The sequence below is a fragment of the Oncorhynchus keta genome, chromosome 31, assembly GCF_023373465.1.
Source record: "Oncorhynchus keta strain PuntledgeMale-10-30-2019 chromosome 31, Oket_V2, whole genome shotgun sequence".
Lineage (NCBI taxonomy): Eukaryota > Metazoa > Chordata > Actinopteri > Salmoniformes > Salmonidae > Oncorhynchus > Oncorhynchus keta.
This window is the reverse complement of record NC_068451.1, coordinates 15781227-15800737: the sequence shown is the minus strand read 5'-3', so window position 1 is coordinate 15800737 and position 19511 is coordinate 15781227. Positions and strand designations below refer to the sequence as shown.

Sequence of the window (19511 nt, the reverse complement as noted above, 5' to 3'; positions counted from 1 at the left end):
TAGTTAACTGTAAGGTTGCAATCCCCCGAGCTGACAAGGTGAAAATCTGTCGTTCTGCCCCTGAACGAGGCAGTTAACCCACCGTTACTAGGCAGTTATTGAAAATAAGAATGTTTTCTTAACTGACTTGCCTAGTTAAATAAAGGTATTTAAAAAAATACATTTGAAAAATCGGCGCCCAAAAATACCCGATTTCCGGTTGTTATGAAAACTTGAAATCGGACCCAATTAATCGGCCATTCCGATTAATCAGTCGACCTCTGGTTAAGATGTGCTATATTAGTCTCCACTGTTTGAGACTTCCTTTTCCTTCTGAAGCATTTTTAGTTTAATTCACGTCCGTCATGAAGCTACACACTGAAGAAAGATGTTAACCCAAAATGTCTTGTGTATGCTATCCTTGATACAGTAAAAATCATTGTAAAAGATCATCAGAAACTGTTTTATTGTAGACCCATTAGCTACATTTTTGCATATCTAGTTTAATGAACCATTAATCTCTTCTGTTTTCTTTTACAGGTTCTTGCATCATCTATCAAAAGTGAATGGGAAAACCCAAAGAACAGAGATTGATAAATAGCTCCATAGCATGGCTGTAGCCGGATGTCCAGATTATTTTCTACACCATCCAAATTATCAGGTAATTAATACATGTCTTTTACTATATGTTTTGTACCATCTATATTTCTAGAATTTTTATGTGTCAGAGATATCAATTAATTTGGAATAGCAATTACGAATGTTACAATTACTCTCATTTACTACTGTGATGTTTTCTGTTGAAACTATTGGCTTAGACCATCGTTTAACCACACCATCTATCAGACCTAGCTTCAAATATGATTTGTTTTCTTTCAGTAACTTTGAGCGTTTACTTGAGCCTGGCTGCAGTGCCAGTTGGGCAGGGTTTTCACTTTTGTGAGTATTCCATTGGTATTTTTTCACAAGGCAAGTTCAAGCAAGCACAGCTAGTGATAAAACGATTTCAAAAACTATTTGAACCCAGGCCTGCCATGTTTTATAAGCTCTTTATTAGCTGTGGTAATATTCTAGTGTTTGCTGAAGCAGCACCATTTGGGATCTGGAACTCTTATTTACTTACACAAGTCATAAACGTAAAAATAATAAAACACTCTATATGCATCTAACATATGGAACTGTATATAAAACTATACATGGAGTGATTAGGAAAAGACTGTTTAAACACTCCCAGTTCCCCTGCTATAAGCCCTCCCTCACCCCAGAGCCAGAGCTGAGGGAAGGCGGGAGAGAGAAGTAAAAACCAGAGCCCCACTCTCTCAGCTGGGCCGTAACAAAAAAACCTTGCTGTGAATGTACCTGTCATGGCCAATAGATTTAGTGGCAGAGCATGAATGAAAACAGAAGAGCCAATGAATGGCAGTGGCATGGACGCACATTCCTTTGGGCTGAATACATTGATGGTGATTCACATGGTGCCTGGCCCAGCATGGGGAATCTGGACCCGACGTAAGACCGTCAGCAGTGGTCTCAATCAATGGATTAACCGGATTGTTTTTTACATTGTCTGTTTCCACGTGCAGCACTTCAACCCCAGTCCAGTGTGAAATAGAGTATCAATCAGCCTGGTCACCCGCCCTGTAGAGGAGAGTTCAACCCATCCAGCCCTAAAGGGCTATTTAGGAAGCCTGTGCTGTGGGGATTTTAGCTTGTCATCCACCACCCACCCTCTCCCTTGGGCTTTCATTGTGGGTAAGGCTAAAGAATAGAGTATGAATAGACTATGTCCACTTTTCTAGTATCAGACACAATCGTTTAGTCATGCAGCTAAACACAAAGTATCTCAACTAGCTTAACAGTTCCTAGAAGTAGCTATCCTATGCATCTGATCTCTTCCTCGACGGGCTCATTCACACTGTCAGTTTTTTAATTGGTAAATAATGGGCAGAAACTGCCTCTTTATCCTGGGGTTATATAACTAGTAAATGTTATGGGATTCTGGGCTCAGCTCCAAGGCGGTGTTGGAGAGGGAGCGAAAGAGAGCTGGGTGAACTGACTGGAGGTTTGCCACAGCACTCCAAGGAAAGCTTATCAACTTAATTACTGTATTGAGTAGGACTACTGAACTGGATTTTATATGGATGGAAATGTCTCTCTTTTTTTGTACTTTCATTTAGAGCTGGGGGATATGGACCAAAATCCATATCGCAAATAAATTGCCTCAATTGATGCAATAACGATAAATAGAACTATACATTTATAAAAAATAACAAATATGATACTTTAAACTACTACTACTAGTTTGATGGAAATTGTCACATTTTAAAAATCACCCATATTAGGAAACTTATTTAATTTCAAACGTCACATTTCTCTAGTATAGGCTACTTATAGTAATGAACGATATCAGCAATGCGATCGATATTTTCCGGTTTATCACCCCAGCTCTACTTTCAATTAAACACTGTGTGTGAAAGGTCAGGTGTTTAGTCCTGTTATGAGTTTCTGCTTATGGTCTGGGATGCTAGTGTGATGCCAGTGAAGGAGAACTGTATCTTCTGAGTCGTGTTCATTAGTCACCAAATGGAAGAAAACGGTCCGAAACAGGGAGGGTCTGGACACAAACGTTTCATTTTCGGTTGCTAAAAGTTTTCAAGCGTTTTACGTTGCGTGCCCTAATGAACAGAAGTCTGGTTTTTCTTTGTTTGGTAGATCTGGAGGGTCGCATCATGTTGGGTCAGTCAGTGATGGATCGATAGACTTCTGTCATCAAAGATGGTACAGTATATAATAGTGCAGTACATACGGTGTGGTCTGAAATGATTGACACCCTTGACAAAGATGAGCAACAATGACTGTATAAAATAAATAAATAAAATACTGAACTATATTGTATGGGGAAATTATATTATTTTATACTAATATGATTTCTCAAATAACTAGATTTTGTTTAACAAATAACACCCCTAAAGATTCTTAGAAATAAAGTAGCAGTGACTACTAGAGGTCGACCGATGATGATTTTTCAATGCCGATACCGAATAATCAGCCGATATAAAAAAATATAAAAACCTTGTATTTTTAATAATGGCGATTACAACAACACTGAATTAACACTTATTTTAACTTAATATAATACATCAATAAAATCAATTTAGCCAAAAAGTAGATAATGAAACATGTTCAATTTGGTTTAAATAATGCAAAAACGTAGTGTTGGAGAAGAACGTAAAACTGCAATATGTGCCATGTAAGAAAGCTAACGTTTCAGTTCCTTGCTCAGAACATGAAACATATGAAAGCTGGTGGTTCCTTTTAACTGAGCAGGGGAACTGGGAGTCTTCAATATTCCCAGGTAAGAAGGTTTAGGTTGTAGTTATTATAGGACTATTTCCTTCTGTACCATTTGTATTTCATTAACCTTTGACTATTGGATGTTCTTATAGGCACTATAGTATTGCCAGTGTAACAGTATAGCTTTCGTCCCTCTCCTCGCTCCTCCCTGGGCTCGAACCAGCAACACAACGACAACAGCCACCACATCGAAACATTACCTATGCAGAGCAAGGGAAACAACAGCCCCAAGGCTCAGAGCGAGTGAAGTTTGAAACGCTATTAGCGCGTGCTAACTAGCCAGCCGTGATTTTTGCCCATCTTAATCAAGGGTGTCAATAATTTCGAACCCCACTGTAATTGATGTAGGTCACCGTATAGGGTTATGATCTTTAATAGTTAATGGACACGTGGATTGCGTTCTCACTCTTAGTTTGCTTATAATAGGTCTTTGGGTCACAGTGTCTGCCGAATTAACTTTATTGATCCCCAGAGGGGTAACTGGCTTTTGCCACCAGCGGCAGACATACAAAGCCAGTGAGACAGTTATGTGAAAGTTCACTGGCGATGCCAGACATTTTTCACTGGGGAAGCTTTTTAAAGGAAAGACTTTCCAGCCAGCGATCCCAGTTGATTGGTGTTTATTCTGACCATAGACACAAGGAACCCCATTAGATGGCTGTAGAGTCCTGATTCGTCTGTTAGCATGGAAATAACCTATGCAAACATTACAATTAGAGCAAGCTAGGTAACGTGCTCTTCCAGCAAATACATGCAAAAGCACATCCCAGGATGCCCCCAATATCTAACAGGCACCGTACACATTTATACATCAAGACATGTACTTAGTGAACTTGTACACATTGTAAATAGGAAAATAGAATACAGTATGTATTTCAGGACTGACCTACCAATTGCATGTCAATATCAGACTGGGAAGAATTTATGTTTGTGATCTCCCCCTATCTGAAAGCATAACCAATGGTATGGCACCTATCGATATGTAAATTCAACCAACCAATGGGAATACATAAACATTGAATCAATACAGTTGATGTTGAAAGTTTACATACACCTCAGCAAAATACATTTAAACTCAGTTTTTCACAATTTCTGACATTTAATCCTAGTCAAGATTCCCTGTCTTAAGTCAGTTAGGATCACTACTTTATTTTAAGAATGTGAAATGTCAGAATAATAGTAGAGAGAATTATTTATTATATATTATTATTTATAATTTTGGCCCATTCCTCCTGACAGAGCTGGTGTAACTGGTCAGGTTTGTAGGCTTCCATGCTCGCACACGCTTTTTCAGGTCTGCCCACAAATTTTCCATAGGATTGAGGTCAGGGCTTTGTGATGGCCACTCCAATACCTTGACTTTGTTGTCCTTACGCTATTTTGCCACAACTTTGGATGTATGCTTGGGGTCATTGTCCATTTGGAAGACCCATTTGCGACCAAGCTTTAACTTTCTGACTGATGTCTTGAGATGTTGCTTCAATATATCCACGTAATTTTCCTCCCTCATGATGCCATCTATTTTGTGAAGTGCACCAGTCCCTCCTGCAGCAAAGCACCCCCACAAAATGATGCTGCCACCCCATGCGTCAAGGTTGGGATGGTGTTCTTTGGCTTGCAAGCATCCCCCTTTTTCCTCCAAACATAACAATGGTCATTATGGCCAAACAGTTATATTTTTGTTTCATCAGACCAGAGCACATTTCTCCAAAAAGTGCAATCTTTGTCCCCATGTGCTGTTGCAAACCGTAGTTTGGCTTTTTTATGGCAGTTTTGGAGCAGTGGCATCTTCCTTGCTGAGCGGCCTTTCAGGTTATGTCGATATAGGACTTGTTTTACTATGGAGATGGATACTTTTGTACCTGACCCAACCACATCTTCACAAGGTCCTTTGCTGTTGTTCTGTGATTGATTTGCACTTTTCACACCAAAGTACGTTCATCTCTAGGAGACATGACTTGTGCCATTCACAAAGTGGATGTCCTTCCTGCGTGGTCCCATGGTGTTTATACTTGCGTACTATTGTTTGTACAGATGAATGTGGTGCCTTCAGGCATTTGGAAATTGCTCCCAAGGATGAAGCAGACTTATGGAGGTCTACAATTTTTTTTCTGAGGTCTTGGCTTATTTCTTTTGATTTTCCCATGATGGCCATTAAAGAGGCACTGAGTTGGAAGGTAGGCCTTGAAATACATCCACAGGTACACCTCGAATTGACATAAATGATGTCAATTAGTATATCAGAAGCTTATAAAGCCGTAACACCATTTTCTGGAATTTTCCAAGCTGTTTAAAGGCACAGTCAACTTAGTGCATGTAAACATCTGACCCACTGGAATTGTGATACAGTGAATTATATGTGAAATAATCTGTCTGTAAACAATTTTTGGAAAAATTTACTTGTGCCAATCACAAAGTGGATTTCCTAACCGACTTGCCAAAACTATAGTTTGTTTACAAGAAATTTGTGGAGTGGTTGATAGACGAGTTTTAATGACTCCAACCTACGTGTATGTAAACTTCTGACTTCAACTGTATGTCCACAACTCGGAAACAGCCAATGCAATGAGGTTCGTAAATATGTAATAATGAACCATCGGACTATGGCTGCTAAACAGCTGTGGACTTAGTATTGAGCTCAAGAGTCTGTGTTAAATAGTATTGTGGTTAGTTTAATGTAATGTTAACTGAATAGACTAGGCATATTCCTTGGAAACAGAGGTTGGCCTACTTGCTAAAGTAATTTCCATTTGTCAAGATGGTTTACGGTTTCAGTTTATACTGACTGTAAAATGTAAATAGGATTCCATAAAGGTATAAACTCTGAATGAAATAAGTGACATTTAAAGATGCACTATGCAGGGTAACACTTTACTTGACACCCAGCATCATAACACGTTATGACACGGTCATAACCATGTCATAACAGCTGACATAACTTGTCATAACTTTTATAATATGCTCATAACAATGTCGTGACACATATAATTAGACCTGTTGTGACACATATTGTGTTATTTTATGGCTGGTTATGATGCCTACAAAAGTGTGTAAAAACCTACCACACAAGGCAAACATTCTATTACATCATAACCTACATGTCAACAATATGTTTTATATATATATATTTATTTAATTGTAATTGTGCACACGTGCACCTAACCCAATGCTCTGTTGCTGTTGACTGGGATGAACGCAGAAGCAGGTTTCAGGAGCAGGACAAAACACCCTCTTTTTGACTGAATCCTGGTATAAGGGCATGTATGACATTATCTGGCATTATGATGCTCATAATTCTTCTTGACAGTGTCATAAACGTTTTTTCCCCCCCAAGTAAAGTTACACTTAATGGTCATAATGTTTCTTGACAGTGTCATAAAGTGTATTTTCTAGTCCAAGTAAAGTGACCCAGGATGGCCGTAATGCTGCATGACAGTGTTATTTAAAATATGTTGAAAAAAGCATGACTGTAAAGAATTCATTACAACAACAAAGGATTGAAGAAGCAAACCTTCAAAAGAAAGGGAACTTATTGAAATGGAAAAAACTAATTTGAATAAATGTGGGTTTTGACACTCTTATGTAGGTGTCATAACCAGCCATAAAATAACTCAATATATATCACAACAGGTGTAAATATGTGGGCCATGACAGTGTTATGACCATATTATGACAGGTTATGTCAGTTGTAATGACCTTGTCATAACGTGTTTTGACACTGGGTGTCAAGTAAAGTGTTACCAAAATGGTAATAATTCGCCTAATTTCAGTTTGTGGCAAAACAAGCAAGTATAGTGTAGAGAATCATTGTACCATCTAAACTGCTGTGAAATATATTTTCCATAACCAAAAATATTATATTTTTAGCTGTTTGAAGCTGGTGTACAAAACTAAAGGAAAACACAAAAAACTAAGCTTAAGCAAGGGATGCATAGAAATAGTGCACACAGAACAGATCTGCCCCTTCTTAGATTTGCTTTCAATGAGAATGATGGATCTATAACTCACATTTCTATGTGAATTTGTTCGGGCCGCTCAAAAAGTCACATATTGCAACTTTAAACCCACCTATAATTTAGCCCAAACAACTACCTCTTTACTGTATTTAATTTATTTATTTTGCTCCTTTGCACCCCATTATTTTTATTTCTACTTTGCACATGCTTCCATTGCAAATCTACCATTCCAGTGTTTTACTTGCTATATTGTATTTACTTTGCCACCATGGCCTTTTTTTGCCTTTACCTCCCTTATCTCACCTCATTTGCTCACATCGTATATAGACTTGTTTATACTGTATTATTGACTGTATGTTTGTTTTACTCCATGTGTAACTCTGTCGTTGTATGTGTCGAACTGCTTTGCTTTATCTTGGCCAGGTCGCAATTGTATATGAGAACTAGTTCTCAACTTGCCTACCTGGTTAAATAAACGTGAAATAAAATAAAAACGATTCAAAGAATTGAACACACTAGAATACGATTACAAGGAAAATCTCTATGGAAGTGACAGAGGTTAAATGCAAATTTGGCAATGTGAAGCAGCCCATTTTAACATGAGTCAAAGTTCTGCAGAGAAAACTATATATATATATATATTTATTTATATTTATATAGTATACATATATTTATATAGTATACATATATTATGTGTGTTAGCTATAGGTTTATCATCTGGTCGGGGGCCATGTTGACTCTGTTTGTGTCCCGATTGGCATCCTATCCCCCATGTAGTGCACTACTTTTGACCAGGACCCATAGGGCTCTGGTCAAAATAAGTTCACAATGTAGTGAATGTCGTGCCATTTGGGACACAGCATCCTATCCCCCATGTAGTGCACTACTTTTGACCAGGACCCATAGGGCTCTGGTCAAAATAAGTTCACAATGTAGTGAATGTCGTGCCATTTGGGACACAGCATCCTATCCCCCATGTAGTGCACTACTTTTGACCAGGACCCATAGGGCTCTGGTCAAAATAAGTTCACAATGTAGTGAATGTCGTGCCATTTGGGACACAGGCTCTGGCTTCACGTTGCTGTAGTCATTAAAGCTGATCTTATTCCCTGAAACACATCAGTCTTTGCAAAGCAGTAATTTTTTTGCCTTGAGTTTTGTAGGTGTTTTTAGAGTGAATGAAGTGGGGATTTTTCTGGCAGAAGCATGTGGTTTCCTGTTCCTGGAAGTCAAGCTTTCTTGTTCTGGTTTTTCTTGGAAGTAAATAGGGAAATTCAAAAACCTGGTTCTTTTACTTTATTTTTAAGACACAGACCGACAGGAAAGGTTTGGGTTGAGCTGCGTTTGTTGAATCAGGATGCATTTTAGGCATCTAGTGGGTTACATGACAAATGTGCCCTGACTTGTAAAAGAAGGTCAGTGTTTCTCTCTCTCTCTACCAGAGAAACCCCAGAGGAAACCGTAGGCTTATCTACATAAACATACAGCAATAAAATCTGCTATTTAAATTGGTATTTTGACTTTACCATGATGTTGCAGGGCTAACTATCCTACTGAATTAGGCTTCTAGACTTGGAGTTTGACGTCATCTAGCAGTAGAGTAGGCCATTTCACCCTAGCCTCTAGTCCACAATACATCCATGCACTTGTATTTAAGTTAGCATGCAATGAAATGTAACTCTATGATAATTGGACCACGTATTGTTATTGTTTTTATTCAGGAGAGTTCAACAATGTGACCTTTTCTGGAATGTGAGGTAGCATTTAAATGATCCTTAGTGTGAGGATTATGCTGCTTTTATAGAGAGCTAACATTTAGGAAATGCCTCATGAAAGTTATTAACGCGCTATGCAAAACCACAACATCCGTTATTGAGGAAAGTGAACCCGTGTTGATTATTATGAATACCCTACCAGAGTAGAACCTAGGCCTAAACATGAATAGGCCCCGACTTGTTTAGTGAGGTAGCCCTGCATGTGGAAAGAGGCAGTGTTGAGTATTATGAATACCCTACCAGAGTAGAACCTAGGCCTAAACATCAATAGGCCCCGACTTGTTTAGTGAGGTAGCCCTGCATGTGGAAAGAGGCAGTGTTGAGTATTATGAATACCCTACCAGAGTAGAACCTAGGCCTAAACATGAATAGGCCCCGACTTGTTTAGTGAGGTAGCCCTGCATGTGGAAAGGGGCTGTGTTTATTTTATACTGTAGTGGGTGTACTGGGTGTGTTCGTGCTGGACAATAGCAATACAGGAATGACGGCTATTCTATATCCACCCATTACTGTGGAAACAAATAATAGGTCACACCTACTCTCATTCGTATCTTCTCACTCTGTGTGCCTCCAAAGAGAGCTCTTTATCTTCTTAATAATTAGTCGGATGTTTACATACACTTAGGTTGGAGTCATTAAAACTTGTTTTTCAACCACTCCACAAATTTCTTGTTAACAAACTATAGTTTTGGCAAGTTGGTTAGGACATCTACTTTGTGTATGACACAAGTAATTTTTCCAACAATTGTTTACAGCCAGATTATTTCAGTTATTTATCACTGTATCATAATCCCAGTGGGTCAGAAGTATACATACACTAAGTTGACTGTGCCTTGAAACAGCTTGGAAAATTCCCCAAAATGATGTCATTGCTTTATAAGCTTCTGGTAGGCTAATTTACATAATTTGAGTCAACTGTAGGTGTACCTGTGGATGTATTTCAATGCCTACCTTCAAACTCAGTGCCTCTTTGCTTGAAATCATGGAAAAATCCAAAGAAATAAGCCAAGACCTCAGAAAAATAATTGTAGACCTCCATAAGTCTGCTTCATCCTTGAGAGCAATTTCCAAACGCCTGAAGGTAAACCCAACATATATTGGTTAGGTCAATAGCTTCTTCTCAAAGTGTCTGAATTGAGCAGGTGCTTGTTTCCAACCCCATTTTAATATAGAGTAGTAATACTGTTGGAAGACTTTGCATGGCTGAGAAGAATTATCCTGTGGAAGCCAACAAAGCATTGTCCTAGTCCTATTAAAAACTTTGGGAGAGTTATTCCAGCGTGCAGATTTACTTTTTTGTTCTACGTTGTCCTCTCGGATGCAGCACCTAGGTAATGTTTTGTTCATGGGTGTGCGCATACCACCCCTCTAAACATGGCTGAGAATTATGCAAAAACAAAGTACTATTTTTCGGGCTCCCAAATGTTAAAAGGTTAACATTCAGTCAATTGTCAAGGGGGTGTCAAAGGATGTGTGATCGTTGGGCTTTTTTTTACAGTCCAGACAAACCCATGTTTTTAAGGTCTGCTCATTTCCCTGGAGGCTTCGGCTGTGGTGCGTCTGGTGCTGTGGTGGGGGGCTCACTGGAGCTGAAGCCTGGGCTCGCTGGGACTGGCATACATGGTTGGCCCCTTCCCAGCAAGGATGTCACTGGCTGCAGCCATTTGGGGGGTGGGAGTCAGTCGGGGCTGGGTGGGTGGGATCAGTCACACTCTGGTAGCTGGACCTTTTTAGCCCTGTCTAGTCTGGTGGTGTCGACCATGTCCAGACACTTTGCACTGGGATTAGTTTGGAGTCAGGAGGACGAGACTGGAGAAGGCCACCACTATACTGCTGCTGCTTTTTCTCAGTGAGTTGATTTAGATCGTATTAAAACCGGTTTTGGTTCGAAGGGTTATTATTACGGGTTTTGTTATAATAGGCCACAGGCCTAACTAAGCTTTGTGTAGAGTTTATTTGTTGAAGTGGGCTCCTTCAAGTTGTGAATCATACTAATCAAGGATCGATCATGAAAACCAGTGTTCAAAATTACGAAAGAATGTTCGAGCCTCTTCAATTTCACAACAAAACCATTTCACAAATCATATTACCTCTCTCACCGAGGCATTATAACAGCTACTGCCTTTCTGCCATATCAAAAGAGGTCTTGGTCTTGACATGCGCGTGTGTGTGAGTGTGGGAGCACCCTAGCAAGCCAAACACAGAAGTCCACCACAGTACATTCTGTTCCCGCGGCACACTGTGAGTGCTCCAATCAGTGATGACATTATGGATAACCCACACTTGTTTTGTAGTGATTTATTTATTTTATGTTTTTGTCCAAGAAGACACGGTGTTCTCTGGAAGTATGTGTTTCTGTGAGAAGCGCTGTAATCGGATCAAGTTCTCTGCTACTTGCTGTTTAGGTCAACATCTGAGGCAGAACAAAGCAAAGTTGCTTTAAAGAAAACATCTAGCCTATCTACCGAACAACTAGCATAAACACGGGGGAGAACTCTGAACATTGGCTTTTCGCTTTTCACACCTGTACCATCTCCGTTGGACACCGTTCTACTGAACGGCCCTAAAGACTAAAAAGCTTCTGCTGTGGACTAACAGGGAAACCAGACCGGCCGTGCTTCATGCGCAAGCGTTGCAATATAAATGAACGTGTACATGTTATGCACTCATTTTATCCATGCACATCAACGAGTGTCTGCGTTGCCGACCGCTGAAATAGAACAAGGTTCTATTTGAGATGCTTGACACTCAGCAATCTTCTCATTGGTTTTCACAAGCATTCAAAGCATACATGCTTGAAAGAGGAGAGATTAATCAACGATGACTAACTAAAAAATAACTAGGCTTCCCCTTTTATCTGTGGATTAATCATTGGAGTATATGAACACACACAATTTTGTTTGACTCCTGGTAAAAACTTTACAAAGATCCAGCAAAAAAAGGACCATATGCATTTCAGGTAAAATAACAACCCCAATGTTTATCTCCTAGGACAAACTAGCTAACAACAGCTTACTGCAACAGTAACTGCTTCCTAGGCCTCGACTGAAGACAACAGCTTACTGCAACAGTAACTGCTTCCTAGGCCTCGACTGAAGACAACAGCTTACTGCAACAGTAACTGCTTCCTAGGCCTCGACTGAAGACAACAGCTTACTGCAACAGTAACTGCTTCCTAGGCCTTGACTGAAGACAACAGCTTACTGCAACAGTAACTGCTTCCTAGGCCTTGACTGAAGACAACAGCTTACTGCCACAGTAACTGATTCCTAGGCCTCGACTGAAGACAACAGCTTACTGCAACAGTAACTGCTTCCTAGGCCTCGACTGAAGACAACAGCTTACTGCCACAGTAACTGATTCCTAGGCCTCGACTGAAGACAACAGCTTACTGCCACAGTAACTGATTCCTAGGCCTCGACTGAAGACAACAGCTTACTGCAACAGTAACTGCTTCCTAGGCCTCGACTGAAGACAACAGCTTACTGCCACAGTAACTGATTCCTAGGCCTCGACTGAAGACAACAGCTTACTGCCACAGTAACTGGGAGGCTCCTGAGTTGCGCGGCGGTCGAAGGCACTGCATCTCAATGCTAGAGGCATCACTACAGACCCTGGTTTGATTCCAGGCTGTATCACAACCGGCTGTGATTGGGAGTCCTTAATAGGGTGGTGCACAATTGGCTCAGCGTCCTCCGGGTTTGGCGGGGTAGGCCGTCATTGTAAAGAACAATTTGTTCTTAACTGGCTTGCCGAGTTAAATAAAAACTGCTACCTAGGCCTTGACTGAAGACAACAGCTTACTGCAACAGTAACTGCTTCCTAGGCCTTGACTGAAGACAACAGCTTACTGCCACAGTAACTGATTCCTAGGCCTCGACTGAAGACAACAGCTTACTGCAACAGTAACTGCGTCCTAGGCCTTGACTGAAGACAACAGCTTACTGCAACAGTAACCGCTTCCTAGGCCTCGACTGAAGACAACAGCTTACTGCCACAGTAACTGCGTCCTAGGCCTTGACTGAAGACAACAACTTACTGCAACAGTAACTGCGTCCTAGGCCTTGACTGAAGACAACAGCTTACTGCAACAGTAACTGCGTCCTAGGCCTCGACTGAAGACAACAGCTTACTGCAACAGTAACTGATTCCTAGGCCTTGACTGAAGACAACAGCTTACTGCCACAGTAACTGCGTCCTAGGCCTTGACTGAAGACAACAGCTTACTGCAACAGTAACTGCTTCCTAGGCCTTGACTGAAGACAACAGCTTACTGCAACAGTAACTGCTTCCTAGGCCTCGACTGAAGACAACAGCTTACTGCAACAGTAACTGCTTCCTAGGCCTTGACTGAAGACAACAGCTTACTGCCACAGTAACTGCTTCCTAGGCCTTGACTGAAGACAACAGCTTACTGCCACAGTAACTGCTTCCTAGGCCTTGACTGAAGACAACAGCTTACTGCCACAGTAACTGCTTCCTAGGCCTTGACTGAAGACAACAGCTTACTGCAACAGTAACTGCTTCCTAGGCCTTGACTGAAGACAACAGCTTACTGCAACAGTAACTGCTTCCTAGGCCTTGACTGAAGACAACAGCTTACTGCCACAGTAACTGCTTCCTAGGCCTTGACTGAAGACAACAGCTTACTGCAACAGTAACCGCTTCCTAGGCCTTGACTGAAGACAACAGCTTAGTATGGAGCCTTCCTTACTGGTTCTAGTTCATTGTGCTCTTTACCATGATCTCATATCCAGCCTAAAACATGGGGTGGTTGGGTGGAAGAAGAGGCAACTTGGTATGTTGCCTTTTCATGGTAGTGCCCCACGCTGCTCTGAGGGGATGCTCTGGTTTAGACCAGCAGGAGTAGAGCCAAGTTTAGGACTGTACACACACACACACACACACACACACACACACACACACACACACACACACACACACACACACACACACACACACACACACACACACACACACACACACACACACACACACACACACACACACACACACACACACACACACGCACACGCACGCTTGGGCGTACCCGTACTGCAATGAGATTGTGTTGTTTTTTTAACCTCAATATTGACCAGATTGGTACTGCATGCAATAAGGTCTTAACCAAATGAATGTTCCTCGGCATGTTAGACTAGATAGACAAAGACAAACCCAGTGTTCTGATGTGATGCTGAAGTTGTGAATAAACTCTTTTGGCATGACTGCTCTGTTGGCTTTTTTCTCAGCAGGACAATGTAGACCGAGCCTCCAATCACAGACCAGCAGATCTAATTGGGCCGAGTTTCCAGAAGTCAACCAATCGGAACCCCCCTAACCATCAAGGTTGGTGTTCTAAGAATGTCAGTACTTAGAAATCGGCATGGAAATATTCATTAGATTATTGTGTCTCTGCTCAAATGATTTGACAGATGTAGACTAGTTATATGGTGTAAGTATTGATGGTCCAGAACTAGGGTGCAACATATGAGGCTTCATAATTGAAAAAAAAGACAACTGTTTAAAAAAAATGTATAATAATAACAATCACAGTTTTTTGCTCTGAGAATACTAACGTCACTAACAAGATTCTGTTCTGAAATGCGACCTATTTGTATTGGAATTGCAGCTTCAAAAGATCCTTATCACATTGTTATTTCCCAGATCCGAGATTTGCAATCTCATTTTCTGTATTCTGCTTTAATCTACAGTTGTAGATTGTGTGTGTGTGTGTGTGTGTGTGTGTGTGTGTGTGTGTGTGTGTGTGTGTGTGTGTGTGTGTGTGTGTGTGTGTGTGTGTGTGTGTGTGTGTCTTTTCAGTGCATGCATGCACACTTTGATATCGGTGGGGGGTTACTGTTGACGCGTTTTATGGCAGAGGGCTCCGTCGCTCATTAAGTTCAGATTAGGATGTATATTCTGGGGCTCTTCCGCTGTAAACATTTCAGCAGTTCAAAGAGTGATTTGTAAAGACATGGGGTGCCATTATAATTAAGCTTTCAATCTAATTGTGCTATACAAATTCCATCTGTGATCATCGGAGCATGAGATTTACGCACACTATTGCCCCAGCATGGGAGGTAAAGCTTGAAGGTTTTTGAACTGTCTGGTAGTGTATGAGAAAGCTTGGTGCTGTCATGGAAATAAATGGAGCAGAAATTACATTGTCATTTTTTCCACTGTCAAGGGTGAGCACTGCACTGGAATTTATGAATGGGGAGACAGATCAAATAATTTTCAGTGATTCCATTACAAATGATCTATAATAATATATAATAATAATATTATTATTATATAATATGAGAGTTAGGGTAAAAAGAATGCTTTGCAAAAAATATTTGCCCCCAAAATGTTAATATGTGCAAAGACCTCCCTCCCTCCATAATATCAAGATCAGATTGAGAGAATGAATGAATCAATCAAGGAATGCATTGATAACCATTTGTATACTTGAAAGGCAACTGTTCATTGTTTAGACTATTGAAACTGTACATTTCAACATTGGTCAATATTATTAATATAGACCCTTTTTGATAACACATTGTCTGATATCCATATAGGAATGGGCATTTGACTTTTTTTTTTTTACTGTTCGAGTACTCAAATGAAAAATTATATTTTTAGTACACAAGGCGCACTCTGGAAAATATATGCCAACAGCGAGCAACAGTTCCTAATTCATCATAACCATTACAGATAACAAGTTGTAATTGCTAAATTGCCCCTTATACAGTACAAGTCAAACGTTTGGACACACCTACTCATTCAAAGGTTTTTTGTTATTTTTACTATTTTCTACATTGTAGAATAATAGTGAAGACATCAAAACTATAAAATAACAAATATGGAATAATGTAGTAACCAGATTTTAGATTCTGCAAAGTAGCCACCTTTTGCCTTGATGACAGTTTTGCACACTCTTGGAATTCTTAACCAGCTTCACCTGGAATGCTTTTCCAATAGTCTTGAAGGAGTTCCCACATATGCTGAGCACTTGTTGGCTGCTTTTCCTTCACTCTGCGGTCCAACTCATACCAAACCATCTCAATTGGTTTGATGTCGGGTGATTTGTGGAGGCCAGGTCATCTGAGGCAGCACTCCATCACTCTCCTTCTTGATCAAATAGCCCTTACACAGCCTGGAGGTGTGTTGGGTCATTGTCCAGTTGAAAAACAAATGATAGTCCCACTAAGCGCAAACCAGATGGGATCACAGACAGTGTCACCAGCAAAGCATCATCACACCTCCTCCTCCATGCTTCACGGTGGGAACCACACATGCAGAGATCATCCGTTCACCTACTCTGCGTCTCACAAAGACACAGCGGTTGGAACCAAAAATCTTACATTTGGACTCATCAGACTAATGGACAGATTTCCACTGGTCTAATGTCCATTGCTCGTGTTTCTTGGTCCAAGCAAGTTTCTTCTTATTATTGGTGTACTTTAGTAGTTGTTTTTTTGCAGCAATTTGACTATGAAGGCCTGATTCACATAGTCTCCTCTGAACAGTTGATGTTGGGATGTGTCTGTTACTTGAACTCTGAAGTATTTATTTGGGCTGCAATTTCTGAGGCTGGTAACTAATGAACTTATCCTCTGCAGCAGATGTAACTCTGGGTCTTCCTTTCATGTGATTGTCCTCATGAGAGCCAGTTTCATCATAGCGCTTGATGGTTTTTACGATTGCACTTGAAGAAACTTTCAAAGTTCTTGAAGTTTTTCGTATTGACTGACCTTCATGTCTTAAAGTAATGATGGACAGTCGTTTCTCTTTGCTTATTTGAGCTGTTCTTGCAAATAATATGTACTTGGTCTTTTACCAAATAGGGCTATCTTCTGTATACCACCCATACCTTGTCACAACACAACTGATTGGCTCAAATGCATTAAGATGGAAAGAAATTCCACAAATACATGTTTAACTAAGCACGCCTGTTAATTTAAATGCATTCCAGGTGACTGCCTCATGAAGCTGGTTGAGAGAATGCCAAGAGTATGCAAAGGTGTCATCAAGGCAAAGGGTGGCTACTTTGACGAATCTCAAATATAAAAAACACTTTTTTGGTTACTACATGATTCCATTTGTGTTATTTCATAGTTTTGATGCCTTCAATATTATTCTACAATGTAGAAAATAGTAAAGAAATAAAGAAAAACCCTTGAATGAGTAGGTGTGTCCAAGCTGCACTTTGCAGGGGCAAAATATTTGATGCAAGATTGCTGATGCTGCTTGTCCCCCAGTGTTTCATGCAAAAAAAAAGGATAAATGCATAAGAAATGTCTTTCTTCATTTTCTAAATGCAGATTTAAGATGTTTATTATTGTAATTTCTGCTCAGCATCAGACAAATGTTGTGCTTCAGTTGTGCTTCTCCACTCAGATGACAATTCACTAACTGGGGTTCTATCAGCAGACAGCGCTCTGACAGATGTGTAGTTACTTTTTCTCCTGTACTTCTCTTGGTGTAGCCTCATTTCATCTGGTAAAATGCAAGATTAACTTCAAGCAAAACATTAGATTAGGAATTGGCTGGCTACATTTCTATGGGTAAACATTAGAAATACAGTATGACGGCCATGCATAGTTTTTGTAAAAAAAAAATAGATTTTTCATTGTATGCTCATTTACTTGTCACGAACGTGGTCAGGGAAATGACCGGATCAAGGTGCAGTGTGTTGAGCGTACATTATCCTTTATTAAGAATGTCGCCAACAAAACAAGAAACACCAAAAACGAACGTGCAGCTGACTAGGGCTATACAGGCCACTAACACAGACAACTAAGGTGGCAAAACAGGCTGCCTAAGTATGATTCCCAATCAGAGACAACGATAGACAACGAGCTGCCTGTGATAACATGCGTCTTGGTGAGAGGTGTAGGAGTCAGGCGCAGGAGAGCAGGGATGTCTGAGAAGCGTGTTTAATAATATAGTCCACCAATACAAAACGGCACAGACAAAAATCACAAAATTACTCGAATACTCAGACACTCGTGCAAACACACGGAGGAACAAACACAGTTCCGACACTTTACATACACGTGCGTAATAGCGAAAAAACAACAAACATCAAATACAATCGAGCGCAATACACACAAGTCTAATCCTGCACGAATTACGGCAGGTAACAGGTGCCCTATATACACATACAAATCAAAGCAATTGAAAACCAGGTGTGAAAAGGAACACAGACAAAACAACCAGAAAAAGAAAAAGGGATCGGTAGCGGCTAGTAGACCGGCGACGCCGAGCGCCGCCCGAACAGGGAGAGGAGTTACCTTCGGTAGAAGTCGTGACACTGCCTCTGATTGGGAACCACACTCGGCCAAACACACAGAAATGCAAAACATAGAATGCCCACCCCACATCACACCCTGACCTAACCAAATAGAGAAATAAAACGGTTCTCTAAGGTCAGGGTGTGACACTTGTGTAGCTGCTAAACAAATAACTTTACACTCTGATGAAAATTAAGATATTTTCTGAATAATGTGTTGCACTGATGGTATTTCTGTGAAGTAAAAATATAGTTGCACACCCCTGATCACTATTGAGTTTAAAAAAACAAGGACTTTCAACATAAAACACAGCTTTTTTGATGGTCTGCATTTTGAAAATGCAGATTTATGAACTCTAATGCCGATGCCTATCCTGGCGCTGACAAGATGGACAAGATGGAGATCCTGGCGCTGACAAGATGGAGAAACCAGACAGACTTGCCTGGCTGTGGAAAGTAGGAGTGCTGAAGGTGCTGCAGCACCCACTGAAAGATCTGAATTTTAAAAAACAATATTTTATTTTTCTTTCTTCACAAACGTAATGCTGGGCCTTTATTAGTCCTGTATGAGCAGACTGATGTAGCGCGGGCAAAAAAAAAAAATCTGCAATGATTAACGTTAGCCTATATTTACTACTGGTTATACTTTTGATATATAGCAGGGAATTCATAATCATTGACAAACCATTCACACCATGACATCAATGACATAGCACAAATTGTCAGAAGAGCGTGGTAGGAGAGCGATGTGCCCAACGCTTTGTCGCCACACAGTATTCTATTTTCTTTTGCCTCTGCTCAAAGACCAAGTTTTGACAACCGTTCGAGTATTTGAGTACTCAATTACTCACGCTCATCCCTAAATCCAGAGCACAATGTTTATGACAGACATACATATTTCTGCTGGTATGACATTGTTGTAGTGCTATAATCCTCTGTGAAATTCTGACCTCCTTTTCCCCAAAACCCACACTTGTGCTTATAGGATTTGAATAGAGCCGAGGGCTAAGACCTACTTTGTGTGTTTGTCATAAACCTCATTGGTGCTTTTAGGCAGAAAGAACAAGTCTTTTGTTGGAACGGAACCCTGAATAATGAGATATTTTTAGGAATGAGATGGATTGAAGCAGTTTATTATAGGTTTGCTTTTAAAAGGACTGATATTTGTCA

The 19511-nt window shown here is 40.4% G+C and overlaps 1 protein-coding gene across 9 annotated transcripts in view; it reads left to right on the top strand.

Annotated features, from left to right (window-relative positions):
* The window catches only part of LOC118364064 (growth factor receptor-bound protein 10-like), a 90743-nt gene that overhangs the window by 22151 nt on the left and 49081 nt on the right, over nucleotides 1-19511 (top strand). The window contains exons 1-4 of one of the 9 annotated variants that reach the window (XM_052489696.1): nucleotides 520-640; nucleotides 859-918; nucleotides 2692-2757; nucleotides 14317-14410. In XM_052489696.1, the coding sequence (XP_052345656.1) occupies nucleotides 2755-2757; nucleotides 14317-14410 (97 nt within the window). In that variant the 5' untranslated portion in view covers nucleotides 520-640; nucleotides 859-918; nucleotides 2692-2754. Of the gene's footprint in view, nucleotides 1-519; nucleotides 641-858; nucleotides 919-2691; nucleotides 2758-14313; nucleotides 14411-19511 lie in introns of those variants that run through there. The other 8 variants (XM_052489694.1, XM_052489697.1, XM_052489695.1 and 5 more) reach the window with 8 other exon arrangements.